The 18361-nt window shown below is 43.3% G+C and overlaps 1 protein-coding gene across 5 annotated transcripts in view; it reads left to right on the top strand.

Moving 5' to 3' along the window:
* LOC121865764 (zinc finger protein rotund-like) overlaps positions 1–18361 on the top strand; it is a 166193-nt gene that overhangs the window by 93819 nt on the left and 54013 nt on the right. For 4 of the 5 annotated variants that reach the window (XM_042365314.1, XM_042365313.1, XM_042365315.1 and 1 more), the window contains exon 3: positions 7450–7504. In XM_042365314.1, coding sequence (XP_042221248.1) covers positions 7450–7504 — 55 coding nt within the window. Of the gene's footprint in view, positions 1–7449; positions 7505–10834; positions 11089–18361 lie in introns of those variants that run through there. The other variant, XM_042365317.1, reaches the window with a different exon arrangement.

Raw genomic sequence — 18361 nt, 5'->3', positions numbered from 1 at the left:
ATAGGCAGGCCAATGGTTGGGTAATTTTATAGGCTAGTTAATCAAATAAAGTGCGACTTTTATTACGGCGTGTTCCGTTTCGCTAGGTACCCTTTCTGCTCGCCCTTGTGCCAAGAATTTAGTGAGAGCCAATGCGAGAGGGAGCGGGATTCTGTGTGTGTGTGTGTGTGTGTGTGTGTGTGTGTGGATGGTGGTGAGGTGGTCTAGCAACGATGTAAAGATTGATATAAATGTTGTGATGATGATGATGATGATGAGGATGATGATGATGATGATGTACTTAAAGTGATAATGACGTTCGTGTTTGTTATGTTCAAGAGGTTCAATCAGGAGACTAAAATAACAAAAGATGGTGATGTTGGCAGTGAATACGAGTCAATCAGACATTACGGGAAGGACGGGTCATTGTACTTATTACATAAATGACTGAATGAGGATACAAAAACAAACTAGCAATGAAAGAGGGAATTAAGATGACACAAATGATGAAAAAGGGGGAAGTAAAGTGAAATATATAATGAAACAAAATACAACACATTACAAGAGAGAATATTGATAAGAGATCGAATTGGGGGGAAAATAAAGGAAGGGAGAAGATCAGAAGGAATTGAAAATGAGAAGAAGAGATGGAAGGAGGGAAAGGAAGAGGAGCTGACGTTTCAACACTTTCCTCTTCTTCTTTACCGCTAAGTTGAACATCCAGTTTTTTGTTGAAGATCATCACCTTTTTGTGCCCGTTCATGAAACATTGTATGAGAAGGCGTGGTGTTGTCTCTGGTCATGTCAGTGTGTGTGAGGGGGGGGGGGCTAACCACGCCTTACTTCAACTAAATCTTCGACGCCCACACGCCCATAGTAGTTACAGAGATGGGAAGAGGAGGGGGGCGGGGTAATAGGTCGCAGGAGCAGTTCACTTTGAGGTCTAAGTATTAAATATCTAGATGACGTGTACAGCTTTAAATACTTCTTGGATAAATACTTAGTGAAGGCAGGAAATAAATAATAACATCTACACACACACACACACACACAGAGTCAAGTAATTTTTTTTTTCCTTGAGGGGTTTTGTCGCGCAACACACAGCTCGGGCAATCCTCTCAGTGTGCACATCTTACACGAGCGCGCCATTCACAACCACACACTCCCCTTGACACGTCGTCTATGGCTGCCTCTGCTCTTCACTCCCCCTCTCACTCTCATAAAAGGCTTTCTACGCGGTAAGGCGACCCTCTTCTCTCTCTCTCTGTCTCTCTTTTCCCTCCTCCCTCTGCCCTGACCCCACCCCTCCCTCTACTGCTCACCGTGTCATCCTCTTTGGCTGTAGATTTTTTATATTTTTTTCATCTTTATAAACTGGTGATTAATCGTATTCACCAGGGTGGCTTAACCCTTCACAGCGCAGGAGTCTCGTTCACGTAAAAAGTTTATTGCAAATCAGAATAAATTTAAATCAAAGAACACGTGTAGTAATAGTATTAGTTTTAACTGAACCTAACCTATGTGTGTACGATATTGATTTAGTTCTATATTAAAAAAAAAGAGTAAAGTCTTATTTCTTCTACAACTTCCAAAACACTTTAGAAATCATACACTAATATACAGGTACTTAGGTGTTGCAGTAGTTATATCTCACTCTGTAAATGGTTTAGTGACGGTCAATCTTTCAGGTTCTTTTTATCTCACTACCGATGGTGATTCTTTTTTTTAAATACGACAGCTGAACATAACACCAGCGGGTCAGGCAGCTGTCATGGTGGTGGTTGTCCTGTCACGTGTCTCGAGCCTCGCTAGTTGATTAAAAGGAAAATCAGGTGGAATTTGAAGAAGACAAAACTTGCATCATGATTTTTTGCTGTACAAGAAGCAATATTACCTTTTGTTTTTTGTAAGTAAGTTTGTGTTTATGATTTGTAGCTAGAGAGAGAGAGAGAGAGAGAGAGAGAGAGAGAGAGAGAGAGAGAGCAACAAGCATGATGGCTCCTCTACTCCAGGAAATTCATTGTTTTACTCTTGATTGTTATGCAAAAATCCCTCGCTCTTGTGTTGTCATGTACGCTAAACTTACTAACAAAGAAATGGGGGTTCAGTATGTTTGTAATTACAGAAAACATTTTTTTTTATAGTCTTACCTTACAAGCAACTTTCAGGTACTTATAATCACAAATTATTCTTGATATATAAAGTATTGTTTCATCTTATAAAAATACTTTTATATTTACAAACAGTAAACATTTCCTAAGCTCATTCATTTAATGGAAATTAGTTGGTGTTGTTTGTCACGTGTATCCGGTACGTAACATGGGGTAACTCTTATAAAAATATTATAAACAAATATGAGAAGAAAAACATCATACTTATTTACTTTTTATACTATTTTCTCATAAGTATTTTACATCTAGAAAAGGAACAACAACAACTTTCACATAGAGCGTTGACTTGATTTACTCTTAAGATAAATGGCAAGCTTTTCTGCTAGATTAATAGCAGTCAGCTCCTGAATCAATAACACTTAACCTCTAAATAAATAGAGGAGAGGGTGTAGACAAATAGGGGGGCATCATGTTAAGTGTAGTGGGTGTGTATCACGCTATCATCCAGTTATGTGTTGTGATGGATGGGTAGTGGTGGTGGTGGTGGTGGAGCCGGGGACCAACCACTACATGCTCGTTAAGACCCACTCGTGTAATTTCAGTGTTTTGACGGAAATAATTGGGGTTTCCATTTTTCATCTCCGCTAGAGGCCAGTCATCAGCTTGATCGTAATCCTAAGCTTAACTACTAAGTGTTTCCGTATGTTTTATTTACATATTAGTGAAGCAGGTGTAGTGGCCGAGAGTTAATACAGGAGTCTTGATGAACTAAAGGTAACACTAGAAACATTAATTATGAAGTTAAATGCCTTTCTATCTCTTGGTAAATATTTCATTCATCATTCCAGTTAGTGTTTGTGTATGTTCGTATATAATGTGGCAGTCCGAGTTTTCTCTCCATGAATATAGAGTATATACTGGTGTCCTTTGTTTACGGTAGTCTTACTTGGTTTCACGTATTGATTGACAGTGATCTTAGGAAAGCAGGTCAATTGTACAGTTACTCTCGGGCGCTTATTACAGTGATAACCGCAAGAGAGCATTACCACATATCAACAACACGACCAACTAACAGGGTGTAATACGCAGGGCTTCTCCTTAATTGCCTTGTGGGGCGACCTGCACACTGAGGTGGGAGCGCTGTAGAAGAGGTCCAGTGTGTATAATTTGGACGCCTCCCGAGCATGATTTATCCCCGTGCGACGGACACTATAAACCGGTGAGTTATCGCTTCTAGCACCACGCCAGCCGCCCAGGACTGCTTGCCTGCATCACTTGCCCGGCTCTCTCTTGTCGTCGCTTGTTGCACCGCCCTGGAGTTCCCCCCCAGAGATCTTTATATAGAATACTAAATACTTTTTCAACGTCAGAATTTAAAATGACTGTGAAGTTTAGTCTTTCTAAGAATTCTGAATTATGTAGGCGTAGATGGCCCCAGTATCCTACGCCTCTCATGATGCTACGAGCAAAACATAATCTGACCACTCATCTAACTCTGTAATAGCAAAGCGGTGATGCACAAAAACAAGACAACCCCTCCCTCCCTCCCTTCACTGGACGATCGTCAACAAAACGTAAACAAACATCAGCTGATCACAGCAACCATATCGGACGATCCAGCCACCAGAGTGCACTGCTGTGGCGAGTCCTTGCGCCGCCCTTGAGGTTTGGGCCAGAAATGCCACACACGCACAGGCTTTGGAGGTGAGTGGTTAACTTGCTACTCTGACCTTTCCATGGCTCCTGTGAAATAATGGGCCTTGCTACACCAAACCTGCTCTACTTATTGCGCCCGTCTCGTATCGCTCAGGCTCTCTCCTCCCTGCTGGACCCCGGAGAAGTGACCACAATATACAAAGTCGTGCGCCGAGCGACAGTGTCAGTTAGTCTTACGATATAGAGTAAATCATACGACGGAGACTTTTCCTTGGGCTGCCTTACGTCTAGGAGTGATTTATTGCGTACATTTCCTTAATCTAATAGGAGACTTTATTCTTTCGCGCCGTTTTATAATAGGATTAACCCCCCTATTGTGCATGAAAGTGAACCACGTAACGTATTCTACGATTTTCAAGCCATTATTTTTTTTTCTTTTGTACGTGTTTCGAAGACTCATTACAGATTAAACTCCACTTCAAACACACTTCAGTTGTGAAATGAAGTGGGCGGTGAAGTGTCTCATGTGTTTTAATGTACCTTACAGCCTTTTCTAGACTCTTAACGGCTATTCTATGTAAAATGTTGACGTTGATAACAATCTGGTCTGAATCCAGTTTTGGGGAAGTTTAGCTTCCTCCACCGGCCGGACCGACGCCACTCTGGGATAACCCGTTTGTGGTCTCTCGGCTCTAATCTGTCCTCAGCTAGTTACCTGGGGAGCTGGGAGTACCCGCACAGGTAGATAGAAGCTGAGACTTTGGTACATCTCATCAACCACACAGGTAGATGCCCCACACAAGTAAATGCTCCACACAGGTAGATGCTCTACACAGGTAGATGCTCCACACGGGTAGATGCTCCACACAGGTAGATGCTCCACACCGGTAGATGCCCCGCACAAGTAAATGCTCCACACAGGTAGATGCTCTACACAGGTAGATGCTCTACACAGGTAGATGCTCTACACAGGTAGCTACTCCACACAGGAAGATGCTCCACACGGGTAGATATTGAGTACTACAACAGTCGACGAGGTTGAAGTTGTTTGACTGACTTATAAAGCACAAAAAATAAAAGTACAACATATTAGTGAAAACCCAATAGCCATGAAGGAGAGACTCCAGACTGTCGGAGGAGCGTCAGTTGCGGTAAATTAACAGCACAGGAGGAACCTTGAGGTGGGTGGACACGGGTGATGGCGGCCACAATAACACACTCCTCCTACTAAGCATACTTCTAGATTTCTTCCGTCTCCCAGGGACCCGCTCAGCCTTCAACTGGTCCGGTCACTTGCTCCACATACTGTATCCGCCACCAAGCTCAACTCCCCCACACACACTCTCACACACCTCTCCCTCTCTCTCTCACATAGCCCGACACACACCCCCATCCACCTCTCACTCACTCCCAGGCGATGACAACCACCTCTGAATCATCTCTTGCGTCGGTGTTGCTCGTTGCTGTGATATAATGGCCAGTTTGCTGTCACATCATTTTTTGTCTTCCTCTTTTTCTAGTTTTTTACACGGGCCGGCACTGCAGGATGTGATTGTGACGCTGCGGAAGTTACCTACTTGTCTTGCTCTTCACTTGTATAAATAAATAATTTATCATTTTATATATTTTTTTGTTTCTTTTTTATTTGTGACCTTTTTAAGTAACTGGTTATTAACTGTTAGGTGGCAGCAAGTTTTTCTTCAGTCATCTCTTCACACTTTTCGCTGGATTGTGGTGGCAATACTTAGAATCTATTTTTAAGTGACTTTGACTTGGTGGCAAAGGCTGATGCATATCTGGGTTTCAACGTCCTCGAGTCAACACCTAAAGTGGCCATTTTACTGCCGACAAAATGTCAATATTGTGGACAAAAAATATCAGGAACCACACCCGGTCCCGCCCACGGATCTCTGGACTCTGAACCAAGTCATTTGATCCAGGTTGTTAAGTAATGTTAGATCATATTCTTAATTCGATGGGGTGTTATTAGCCAGCTCACTTGCCCTCGCTTTCTTATGCTCAGCAGCTGCCCTCCTCTGACATAATCCCGGTGTCTGAAGTTTTCCTAATACGTGTTCGGATCGAGGCAGACTTTGGTTTTGGTCTAGAAAGTGAGATTTATGCCATGAAACCTCACCAGAGAAAAACTTCCAATGCGTAAACGCACCTGGAAGCACTGAACGCATTCAACCCTGCCCAGGGACGCACACCAGTTTCTCGATCCACAAACACGAGAACTTGACTTTATTTAATTTGAGTCTCCGGCAACTGTGGGGAAGACAGGAAAGATAACACGAACAAAAAATGAAATTGTACGATAACTAAACATTGCCAGCCCCGTCAAGATAGTAATGTGGTCTTGTGGGCTGGGGTGTGAGGCTGTAGCTGGGTTGTTTGCCGTGTGCCTGGGTTGCTTGGAGCCCCTCAGGTGATCGTTCATCATATCTGGCCAGGCAAGCAGCGGCCCGCCGACCACGCCCTGCTTGACCCTCTTATATTGCCTTGATATTTGGATGTGTGATGGTCTGCGGGGTGTGTGTGTTTGTGTGGCTGTGTAACGGGCCTGCTGTGTCCCCGTCTCTACCCTTACCTGCCACACTCACCTGTCATGATACTCACCTTTCATGATACTCACACCGCCACACTCACCTGTCATGATACTCACCCGCCACACTCACCTGTCATGATACTCACCTCTCATGATACTCACCCGTTAACTCTCCTGCCATGATACTCATCCGTCGTACTCACCTGTCATAATATTCACCTGCCACACTCACCCGTCATGATATTCATCCACCACACTCTCCCGCCACACTCACCTATCATGATACTCATCCGTCACACTCACCTATCATGATACTCATCCGTCACACTCACCTGCCATGATACTCATCCGCCACACTCACCTGCCATGATACTCATCCGTCATGCTCACCTGTCATGATACCCGCTACATCCACATTCTACACCACTATCACACCACCCTGTCCGTGCTCTCCCAGATCTTGTATGTGAATCATTATATGGCACACACACACACACACACACACACACACACACACACACACACACACACACACACACACACACACACACACACACACACACACACACACACACACACACACACACACACACACACACACACACACACACACACACACACACACTTTATGAGTTTATTCACACATAGGCCTAAAGAGGTCCAGCCTGGGAAGGTTATAAACACCTATTAATCCTCATCAAAATGGGAATTCGAATCTGAAATCTGATCCTTCCTGAGACAAATAGACGATTGGCATCACCCTGGGCCGATGTTCACTCGTTTTAACCCTTAACACGCCTCACTGTCTTACCCACAATAGAAGGAGGGAAGTTTTTGATTGTTAATTTGGTTTGGGTGGATGGGTGGAGTAGAGGAATCTGGTGGCTTGGGTGTGTGTTGTGTTCAGTGGAGTAGAACTGGAGAGCACACCACCCACGTCCACCAAGCTGCCGATACTCACGGCTGAGAGCCTCTGACCCACCCACCCGCCCCACCCACACCACTAACCCTAAACAACAGCCTCATCCTTTACCCACAGTTACTCTGCAACCAGAGAGTCGAGGAGGAGGAGGGTCAAGGAAGGGGTGAGGGGGTGCTGTAGTTCTGAAGGTGAAAACATTTTTATTAATTTATCTTTTTTTTCTGTCTTTACAGAGCAAAATGAACGTCACACCCGACCAACATAACTCCTCGTCACCCATGCATAAAGGTAAGCTAGTTAAGGCTTGTGAGTTTGTTGATGGCTCTCAGCTCGTTAAGGAAGCTAGCTATTTGAAGGTGGTTTAAAGGCTTTATAAAGCAATTAGTCAACAGCCTCGTTAGTCAAGCGCTCTTAGGGTAGGTAATGTTACCTGACAGGAAGTCTGAATTCAGGCAAGAAATCGTGAGATTAAAATCGAGATGCTTCGATATTTCTTTAACCGATGGAAGACTTAGCTGGAGTATCGGGTATCACCGCGTGTGTGTGTGTCATAGTCAGGGTTAGCGAAGCTCAGGGCAGCCAGGAGCCTTCAGTTCGAGGTCTTTCCTACGTCGACTAGGAACAACAGGTTTTGGGAACCACCGTTATCTAGTGCTTAGGATTTGAACCTTGTCTTGAGTCACGATAGGTCTTCAGGGAGTCCAACTTCTAATGTATCATGTCTGAAACTGTATATACGGTTGATAGGTTCCAGTCTGTATTCTGTATAGGCCTATCTGGTGTGTACTCGACATCGTCATTTTATACTGTATACTCAAGGCATGATGGCGGGTTTGTGATGTCGTTGGATTTTAATTCTGTAAACCAGACGAGAAGCAGCTGAGGTCGAGGAGGAAGCAGGGAAGAGTGGAGTAGTATTGTAGGTGTGGCTTTTGTCTTGTTTTGATTGGTCTCTTAAAGTTGAGTTTTGATACGTCTCCTCCTCCATCTTAACTTTCTCTTCATCCACTGTCACTTCCTCCTCTTCCACCACCGTCACTTCTTTCTCTTCCACTTCTTCCTCCTCTTCCACCGTCACTTCCTCCCCCACCGTCACTTTCTCCTCCTCTTTCATCTTCGCAATCACTTCCACCTCATCCACTGTCACCTCCTCCTCCTCCTCATCCACTGTCACTTCCTCCTCATCCACCGTCACTTCTTCCTTACCTCCACTCACATTAGTACCCCTTTATTTTATATTCTTCTTCAGGTCTTCAATTCTCCCATCCTCTCTTCTCAATGTACTTTAGTAATTTTGTTTATTAAGTACAGTTCAATGTTAAGTCTCACTAAGCACACATTAATAACTAATCCAGCAGTGTATTATAAAGCTCCCAGACGCCTTTTCATTTATTCAACATTTGTAATTATGTGTCCATCGTTTATCTCGTATTTTCCTCCCCTTCCTTCCTTCCTTCCTTCCTCCCCCCCTCCGTCCCTCCCTCCCTACCTCCATCTCTCCCTCCCTTCCTTCCTTCCTCCCTACCTCCTTCCTTTCCTCCCTCCCTCCCTTTCCTTCTTCCACCCCGATCCAAAGGTGAGTGACCACAATGGAGAGATGGCTGCTGTTCCGGTGGGTCGCGGCATCAGTCCGGAAACAGAGACTATCAGCGTCAATAAACCAAGTGTCTGGTGCGTAAGTTTCCTCACTGGCCATACGAGACAATATTCAATACGACCCCCAACAAATTTGTCATCACTTTTACGCAACTGTTTCATCTCATCTGGTCTGGGATTGGAATAAACTTGATTGAAGAACTTAGAATAAATCCTACTCATGGAATTTCGTTGTTAACGTGTTTGTTATTGTTTGGATGCTCCCGGTGTTAATCCCAAAAGAAACAGAGTGAATGACAGAGAGAAGAGATAGAGAGAGAGAGAGAGAGAGAGAGAGAGAGAGAGAGAGAGAGGGTGTAGGCAGACGAAACAGAGAGATAATGGCGTAGTCAGGAGAGAGAGAGAGAGATAGAGATAGGGTGTAGATAGACGTGAGAGAAAAAGAGAAAGAAGGAGAGATAGGGGTGTAGGTAGGGAAGGTGTGGAGAGGCCAACACGTGGGCCTCACCAGTAGTCGTCGGCAGTGTGCCCCCAGCCAGCCTTTGTCGGTAGGGTTGTCCCCAGCCTCTTCCAGCCGCCCCGTGATGCTCTTCCACCTATGTCCTACCTCAAACAGCCTCCCCTCTTCATTATGATCATCTCGATATAGAAATAGATGACCTGAGAGTAATAGATAATAAAAAAAAAGAAAATCGATCACATTTTTTTTACCGCGTGTCAACGGGAGTTACCCCTTTCGTGTGAGCCTTTGACGATGCTGTCTGACGTACGATTCGTTTCTGTTTTCTTCTCCCTGAGTTTGTTTGCGTGTATTGTTTATTAAGAGAAACAAATTCTATTCATATCTTATTATGTCATGGAATAAACAAAATACATTAGTATACATCTTTGAAAAAAACTCATGAAAATATAACATTACGTGATTGGTCGAGTCAGTGAGGTGACGGGAGGGAGTATCAAAAATGGTACAACTGTGTCGACTCTCACGTTACATATGAAGATCTGTTAGGTTGCCTTGTACAGCCCTGCCTCACGTTGGCCTTCATATTTCCCACTGTGCTTGTTGTCCACCCTCCCTTGCTAGTGACTGCGCCACCATTCGCGTATTCTCGGGTCATTAAGGTCGGACTTGTGTGTTTACTTTTAAGCTCGTTGTAAAGGGGGAAACAGCCCACGCCAAACCAACCTGTGAGAATAAGGTAAATACAGTATATGGGACGGAAGGTTAAATGTGTCGTGGATGGATTTAAAGGAAGTGTAAACAAATTGTCGATTGATTTACTACCTTTAAGGATGATAGATTAATATTTTTAAGGATAATTATTTCATTGAGGATGGTGATCTAAACGCCGTGGTCATAAGTAAGGTATTAGGTAAGAGGGTAAGTTCAGTCGAGTGCAGAAATCGAAGTCGTGATGTGAATATATATTTTTTTTGTATATGTGTTCATGGGCGTATACTTGATTACATTTTTCGTGAATGTGTGTATCCATACATGTGTGGAAAGACTTGTGTTTGTGTGTGTGATGTTACATCATCTGAGTGCATGTACACGTGTTTGCTTATTTGCTTATGTCTACTATATATGTATACGAGTGTTAGAATATTTGTGCTTGCATGGATGCATACGTACAACTTAATATATGTTATGAATTTGTATGTGTATTTGCGCGCGCGTTCACTTATTTGTCTGTGACTATTTACGTGCGTGCGTTTGTGTGCATGTGTACATATTTATTCGCGCATGGACGTACATGTGTGTTTATATTTCAATATGAATATAAATGTGTGTACGAATGAAAATTTCCGTCTGTATATGTACGTTTAGATGGATGTATATGCATACATTTGTGTATGTTTGTGCGTGCACATGTGTGTGTACGTGTGTGTGTGTGTGTGTCCCTGGATGGAGAGTGTCTGGGCAGCGAGGTGGCTGGGCTGGGGTAAGGGTGGGGTGGGTCGGGTCGGGGGAGGGCGAGGCAGCCAGGACTGTGGACCCAACCCCACACTCACTACCTGACTACGGGTCGAGGTGTACGCACGCTGGTTTTTGCTGTGCCCGGTGAGGCAGTTCTCTCGAGTGCCTGTCGCCGCCCCTCAACACTGTCGCTGTGCCCCCTGTGTGACCTGACCACCACCACCCCGCAACATGGTGACCTCGTGTGAGCTGGACCTGCAGCCTCAACAACAGCGACACCACCACCACGACTACAATGCTGTCACAGAAGCCGCCGCCAAGGAACACGCTGTCCTGGGCATGATGATCCTACCGGAGTGTGAGTGTTGTGTATCTTCGTCAGTAGTGAGGTGGCAGGTTGTGCGTCACGCCGCCAGTACTGCGCACTTGCGCCCTCGGGAAGTGCTTGATACACTTTACCTCAGCGCCGTGCAGGCTCCTCCCTCACCGCGTATCAACAGTGCCATCTTTTTTTTATTTGCCTCGAGTTTATGTTTATAACGGCACGTATGTTAATCCGAGTAATGGTTCTCTTCTTAACATATATAACATGACTTTCTCAAGCTCTGTATGTAACGTTGTCGACTCTTGCACAACTCGGCTGCACCAGTGTAAAAAAAAAAAAAAAGCGGGAGCAACGATAGCGGTTGTCTCCTCGGGAAAAAAAGACATTGTTTACACCTGAAGCAATCGGGGTTCTTCATCTTCAGGGTTGACAATAAAAACACACAACATAATGAGTGAACGACTTGACAACCATCGTGTGGTGACTTCAACGCGTTCTAGGCTACGTCTTGTTGATAGTGTTGGTGAGGCGGTGATGATGGTGTGATGGTGCTGCTGGCCGGCCGGTACACATGACAATAGTGATAAATGATGTTTGTGGTAGTAGTGCCAATGGTGTGATGGCGTGTTAATGGTGTTGTGAACAGATATGGTGTTGGTCTAGTGGTATAATGGTGCTGCTACTAGTGTTCTGGTGTTACTAATATGGTGGTAATAGTGGTGATATTATTATTGTTGTGATATGTTTATTTTATAAGCATGGTGATAGCACTGCGGGTGTAATGGTGTAAATAACATGGTGATAGTATTGTGGTGAAGGAACTACTGATACAATAGTGGTAGTGTAAGTGTAGTGATGATGGTGATAGTGGTTAGGTGATGATGCATGATGGTAATATTGAGTGGTATAGTGACAGTACTGTAGTGTGGTGATAGTCCTCCTAGTATAGTGGAGCTAGACATTTAGTGATGGTGATTAGTACTGGTAGTGTGGTGATAGTGTTTATGGTAAGGTGATGGTAATATAGTGGTGATGGTGACTATTAAGCGGTGGTCTGGACTAGAGGTGGTGATAATGAGTATAGTGAAAATGGTGCGAGTGATATGATAGTGACAGTATTTTCATTGGAGTTTAGGAGTACGGTGATTAGTGATGATTGAAGTGATGGTGAGTGTAGTGACTTGAAAACATGGAGACTCTTATGCTAACAAGAGACAGTAAGAGTAATAGTGGTAGTTAAGGAGATTGGTGATAATTATGTCCAGGTAGTTTAAATGTGGTGATAGTTAATATGTGGTGAGGTAGATGGTCGTGGTGTTAGGTGGTATAGTGGTTGTGGAGGGGGTGATTAAAATGCAAGGGGTTATCACACTAGGACGAATGAGGAAGAAAATGTATTGTTTTGATGTTGTTTTTCGTCGTGTTATTAGTGTCGGACGGAGTTTTATGAGTGTGTCGGTAGAGACTCCAACATGCTTACGATGACAATGCTCTTTAAGCTCGAATGGTCAAGGTAAAGTAACAGCGGGGATTGTGTTACACATAACTTGGCTTCCGGCGGACACACACACTTGAACGATAGGTGACGCTCGTGTGTTAAAAAGTCCTCAGATGGTGATGAACTTTGTAGGGAGAAATAGAGACATGTATTACATTTGTCGGGAGAAAAATTTAGTACCTGGTGGTGGACACTTATACTTCTACAGGAATCAAACTCTTCCTTTGTACTGCGTGTAGAAAGTAATTTATATGGTTTGGTAAGGTACGCTGGTGTTAGTTAAAATGAATCATTATTAATGGGAAATGGCGGATTGTGTAAAGGATTTTTATACGTTCTTAATATTGATTCACAACAAAGTTGACAAATTTTTCGAGATTCTGAGGCACTTTAGGCAAGAATTATACATACGTGGAGAGAGAATCAGTTGTATCTATAGTTGAATGTGTTGTGTGAGGAGAGAGAGAAGGGTGGAGGCGAGAGAGGCGGGCCCCAGCGGAGACACAGGCGTGGTAGTCTACAGTGGTGGTGGACAACACAGTCTGGACAGGTGGTTGGCTCTCTCCTGGTTTGTGAGACGAGGTGAACAACTGCACCACCACCATTACCTGTGTGTGGACCACCTCGTGTGTGTCTGTCGCTGCACTCATTCACACACTACACTCATAGATCCAGTGTGAGTTATGCTGGATGACCTCTGTCTGCCCAAGGAAAAAAGAAACTTGAGTGAGAGATCAGAATAACGACTTGTATGATGAGCCGGTTTTTTTTTTTACGTTGTCTGATTGTATTAAAGGTTTAAGAAATAATATAAGTCTACAACACATATACAAACGTTGTGTATGTATGTGTGTTTGGGCTCGTTTTGATTTGATGTTTAACTCTTGACGTTATTATACCAGATAGTTATTTATGATCCAACCTCTACCTGTAGATCCCTCAAGCACACGACAATAAAAAAAAATCAACATACTGTACACCTCAGAAAGCACCAAGAGCACGAAAATTATATTGAATCATGACTACCACCTCGTGCCGTCCCACACTAACATTAAGGTGAAGTGAAGCAAGAAATTCGAAACTCATTCACATAATCTTCTTAAAAACACCTTTATGTCCGCCTCCCTCCAAATCCTCGTGTGGGCGGCCTGTTCTCATCCCCGTCATACACAGAGACAACACCCCAGGGCACAGATAGACGTTGGTATAAACAGAGGAGAGCTGGGTTATATCGCGGTACGAGAGGTGGTATAATGGAGGTCTGAACCCAATACAAAAACCTCCGTGGACTCTGACCACCACTGTGTCCACAACGGCGTTAAACATGAGCGGCCTTGATTACTGCCTCACTCTTCTGTCGTCCGCTGGATACCATCTGTGGCCTCTCTCTCTCTCTCTCTCCTCACATCAATCCGATTACCGAGTACGTGTTAAGTTTTTTTTTTTATCCACATATAATTGTCCACCTTGTGTAAGATGTTTGTTCTGTCTGTTTACGTGTTAGTGTTCTGCATATTGTTAACCCCTCTTATGATATTTATTTATGTCTTCTGCTTGATTTACGTTACTGGGAAGATTGTTTTTGATAATTTCACTTTTTTTTATCTGTCGAATTATAAGTCTGTCTTGCCTGTAATTACATCATTATGGTGTTTGGATGTTTAGTTATAACAGTTTCTATCACTGTTGAGTCAAGTGTTGAGTCTTTCAATTGGTATCTTTACGCAACAGGTTATGTATGTTACCTGTTGCCCTCTAGTGGTGATTATATATTTTTTTTAATCTGAAGCTAAATCCACCACCGCTAATTACTCTTGAGGTCAGGAAGTACGGCATGACTTTCTCTTCTGTTAGATCATCTTTGATTTTGTTTATCGTAATTAAAACTCTCAACATATTTCCTCACCTTTCCTCTGGTTGGGTCACAAGGTCTTCTTCAGCTTTACCTTCAGCTCAGTATATTGTGAGGTATGAGGTTCAACTCTTAAAGCCTTGAAACATCTGATGGATACATTTTCGTGGGTGGATAATTATGAGATTAAGATTCATACTGACCAATCTCTCATTTGTATGGGTCAGGTTAAGAGAATGTCGGTATAATTAGTCAGTATTAAAAATTCAGTCGTCGTTATCGAGTCGAGATCAAAGCGGTTGAGATGATAGTCATTTCAGAGTGATTTCTACCCTGCTTGTACTTAATGACCGATATTTATCGTCTAAGAAATCCAAGACTAAGTATTATATGCAGTTAATATGAACTCAACTCAGTCTCTTTCATGCTCTCGGCTTCACCAGGTATTCTAAAGAAAGCACAAGGTGTGTGTGTGTGTGTGTGTGCCTGGGGTGTGTGGGGATTGTACTCATCAGGAGCTTTAACTCACTTTAAGATGAAAATTTGTCTCCCTGTAGTTAACGAAATGTCAGACAGAAAATAAGATATAGAAATGAGAGAAAAAAATTAAAATCTCTGTAAAAGTACAGAGAAGGAAAATATCAACAGGTGACTAGAAACTTAGGAACACCTCCGCTTTACCCAAGAAAATAAACCCCTGAAAAACAAAATACATAAACCAGGTTATTTGGCTTTTGGAACTCTAGGACTCTGTTAGGCTCCACTTAATTGATATCATCTGATAACCAGCTTGTGGGAGGAGTGGCTGGTGGCGACACCAATCAAAGTATAGTCCCAGGGTACCCAAGGTTGAGGTCGCCACCGGGGTCACCAGCGAGGTCATCTACTGGTGCTCCTGGTGGCCACTCTTGCAACATGACTCAGTCTCTTCTAGGACACGTACGCTGAAATAGGTCGCTGGGGCTTGTAAATTGTCTCTCGCGCGCTGACATATGCTTCGTCCCCCTCTCTCTCTCTCAGCGGAGGTGCTCATATTGTCAATCATTCTGGACAGCACAAAACAGACGTGTCACTCTCTCTCGTTGGTACACCGTATGATGTCACTCTTCCTCTTTTGTACATCCTAGTATAGTTTCGCTCTGTTCCTGGATGCTAAAGTGTCATTCATTTTTTTTGTGCTCGCTAGAATGTCATTGTCTTTCGTTTAGAATGTTAATGTCGTTTTATAAGTTGAATGTCACTACTCCGTGGTGTTGCTTATTGAAATGTCACTGGATGTATTTCCTCGATTTTGTATTTACTAGATGGTCACTCTTCCTAGCGTTAATACTCCAAGAATGTCACTCTTGTTTTTCATTTGAACACACAATAAAAACAAACTCGTGAAAATCTCAATGTACGTGCTTGAAATACCTCTGTGGCTTGTTCGTACACGCTAGGATGATTTTCTCCTTTGTATATGAGAGAACTTTATCTACAGTAGTCTCGTTCTACAGGTGAGATTATCATTACATTTTATCCCTGAATATTACATTCATCAACTGGTATTAACACTTCAGCCCTACAGAGACGTCCATGTTGTTGACTTACCCGCAGGAGATATGTCATTTGTCCAGGAATATATCAGATTAATTACGAGGTTTAAGTTCATTTATACTCTCTCTCTCTCTTTCGTATCCCCCAAATAATATTGACATTACCGCTAACAAGACATTTCGCTCAAAAAGCTATCGTTCACTTACTAATAAAACACCTTCCATTTCGAAGGAGAGTAGTACCCCGTCACAGATAGGAAATATTACCTGGCATAAATCAACTTTCTAAGAGCCTGAACCATTTCAGCATTGAAACAGCAACCCCGTCGATGTCATTAATTAATCGGCTACTTCGCCACTGGCTACAGATAAGGCCAAAACTCTCGTTCCTCTGTCAATCAGAAGTGAGGGCAGAGGAGGGCGAGGCCAGCTTTCTCTGTATGGTCAGCCAGCAGTAAACCGGGTCTCTCTCACTACCATTAAAGTCAACCACCCCCAGTGGCACCAGAAATACAGCCTCCGCCTCCGTCACCAGGATGTGGATCACACCTGTACCTGTTGATCTCATTCTGCTGGAGGATATTATGCTGTTGTTAATTATATATTTATTTATTACTCACCGGTAATATGTATCAATTTTCATCTAGTTTTATAATTATAAACCAAACTCGAATTAAATTTGCACTAAACTTAAAGAGGTTTATATTTATGAGTTCCATAAAACTTTGAGGTTATTGGTGTCCATACGTCTAGCTATTGTTTTGGACACCACAGGGTCTGTTTCTCCACGTAAACCCCCAAACATGGCAGTGCCTCTCCCACACTCTAAAAAGAAATTGGTCTCACTTGTGTCGGTTCTTGGCCTGGGCGCGCGGGGACACACACGCACACACACACAAACACACACCAAATCCTACCATAAAGTTAGAGAAAAGAGAGCAGGTTCACCCACAAACCCGTGTTAAAAGGGTGGGCAGCCTCAACCACGCTGGGGTAAAGAGGTGACCCACCAACTCTTAACCTAACGACACGACAACACTAATTTTACCCTTGTTCTTTACCTATTCTTCCACTCCCTTACCCTCTCTCTGCTTGTTGTTCTCTCCTTTGCTTCCACCTTCACCTTTCTCTCCCCTTTTACTGGTTCCTGTTCTCGTATTTCACCCTTTTCCTTTCTCTTATAAAGCTATTATACTCTCATTAGTCCCCTGCCCGCTTCTGTGCCCTTTTGCTTTCCCGTTATTTTTTTTGCTGTTTACCTTTTATAATCTTTTTCTTTCGTCCCGCGTCTTTGTTTATTACTGATACCTTCTGTCACGCCACCGGTATTATTACGACAGTCTTCGTTCATTTTTTTAATACATTAATTATCAAGGTTCTGTGATTCACCCTCTTGTTATCTCTCTTAGTCTGTCTGCTTTCAGTTGTTACTGTTTTTGTCACTTATATATATTAGGCTCCTCAGGTCCTAACTGGTACCTCCTTCACTCACTCCCCGCCTAGGGTCTGAGTAATTACAGAATGAAAGTGTGTGTGCGTGTGTGTTTATTTATATGTGTACGCTTAGATGTGTGCTTACGTGGGTTTGTGTGTTTTGTGCATGTGTGTATGTGCAAGCTTGTAAGTGATGTATATATATATGTGTGTGTGTGTGTGTGTGTGCAGCGTTGGTGACCATCGGTCGGTGGTGGCCATGACGTCGCCCCCCCCCCCTCCTCCTCACGTCATCGCCTGCGGTGTAACATATCGTTTTCTCCTTCCGTTACGAAACACAATGCAGTGTTACCGGGCCATCGGGAAGGGTTGTGTAGGCCTAGGTAAAGCTCAGACCTTACCGTGGGGGGGGGAGAGAAGGGGGAAGGACAAGAGTGAGGGAGGGTTTATTGCTTGGTAAACAATTCCCTCCCTCGGGTTACCCCAGTTTCCAAACCTCACTGTGTGTAGCTGACGTCATTGCATATTTTTTTCTCTCCCTCTCGGGATGAATTATTCTGATAGGATCATCTTATTAAAGCTTATTATATTTTTGTTATATTATATATTTTTTTCCACTTCGCTCGACAGCCATTAAATCTTTTGGATGTGCTTCACAAGTCGATAATTATCTTGAGCCACCAAGGGTGAGGGAGTCTTGTGCAATACCTCGTAGCGGGGACTCTTGTTGTCCTGTGGGTCAAGGTAGAATCCTGACGCCCAGCTCACCTGCTAGCCTCTCACACACACCTTCCCAAACCCCGTGCCACCTGGAGACGATCCCCATTAACCTATAATTAGTCTAAAGATATTCTAAATTTATCAACTTGCCTCTTTAATCTTTTAGTTGAAAGTATTTTTTATTTTTTTTTAGAAAGTTATTAATATGATATTGTACTAAATCAATTATCACAAATTATAAAGTTTCTCTCTCATGAAGTTTGAATT

Source organism: Homarus americanus, unplaced genomic scaffold, assembly GCF_018991925.1.
Source record: "Homarus americanus isolate GMGI-L3 unplaced genomic scaffold, GMGI_Hamer_2.0 scaffold13495, whole genome shotgun sequence".
Lineage (NCBI taxonomy): Eukaryota > Metazoa > Arthropoda > Malacostraca > Decapoda > Nephropidae > Homarus > Homarus americanus.
Note: the sequence above shows the minus strand (reverse complement) of the source record. Positions and strands in the feature narration are given on the sequence as shown.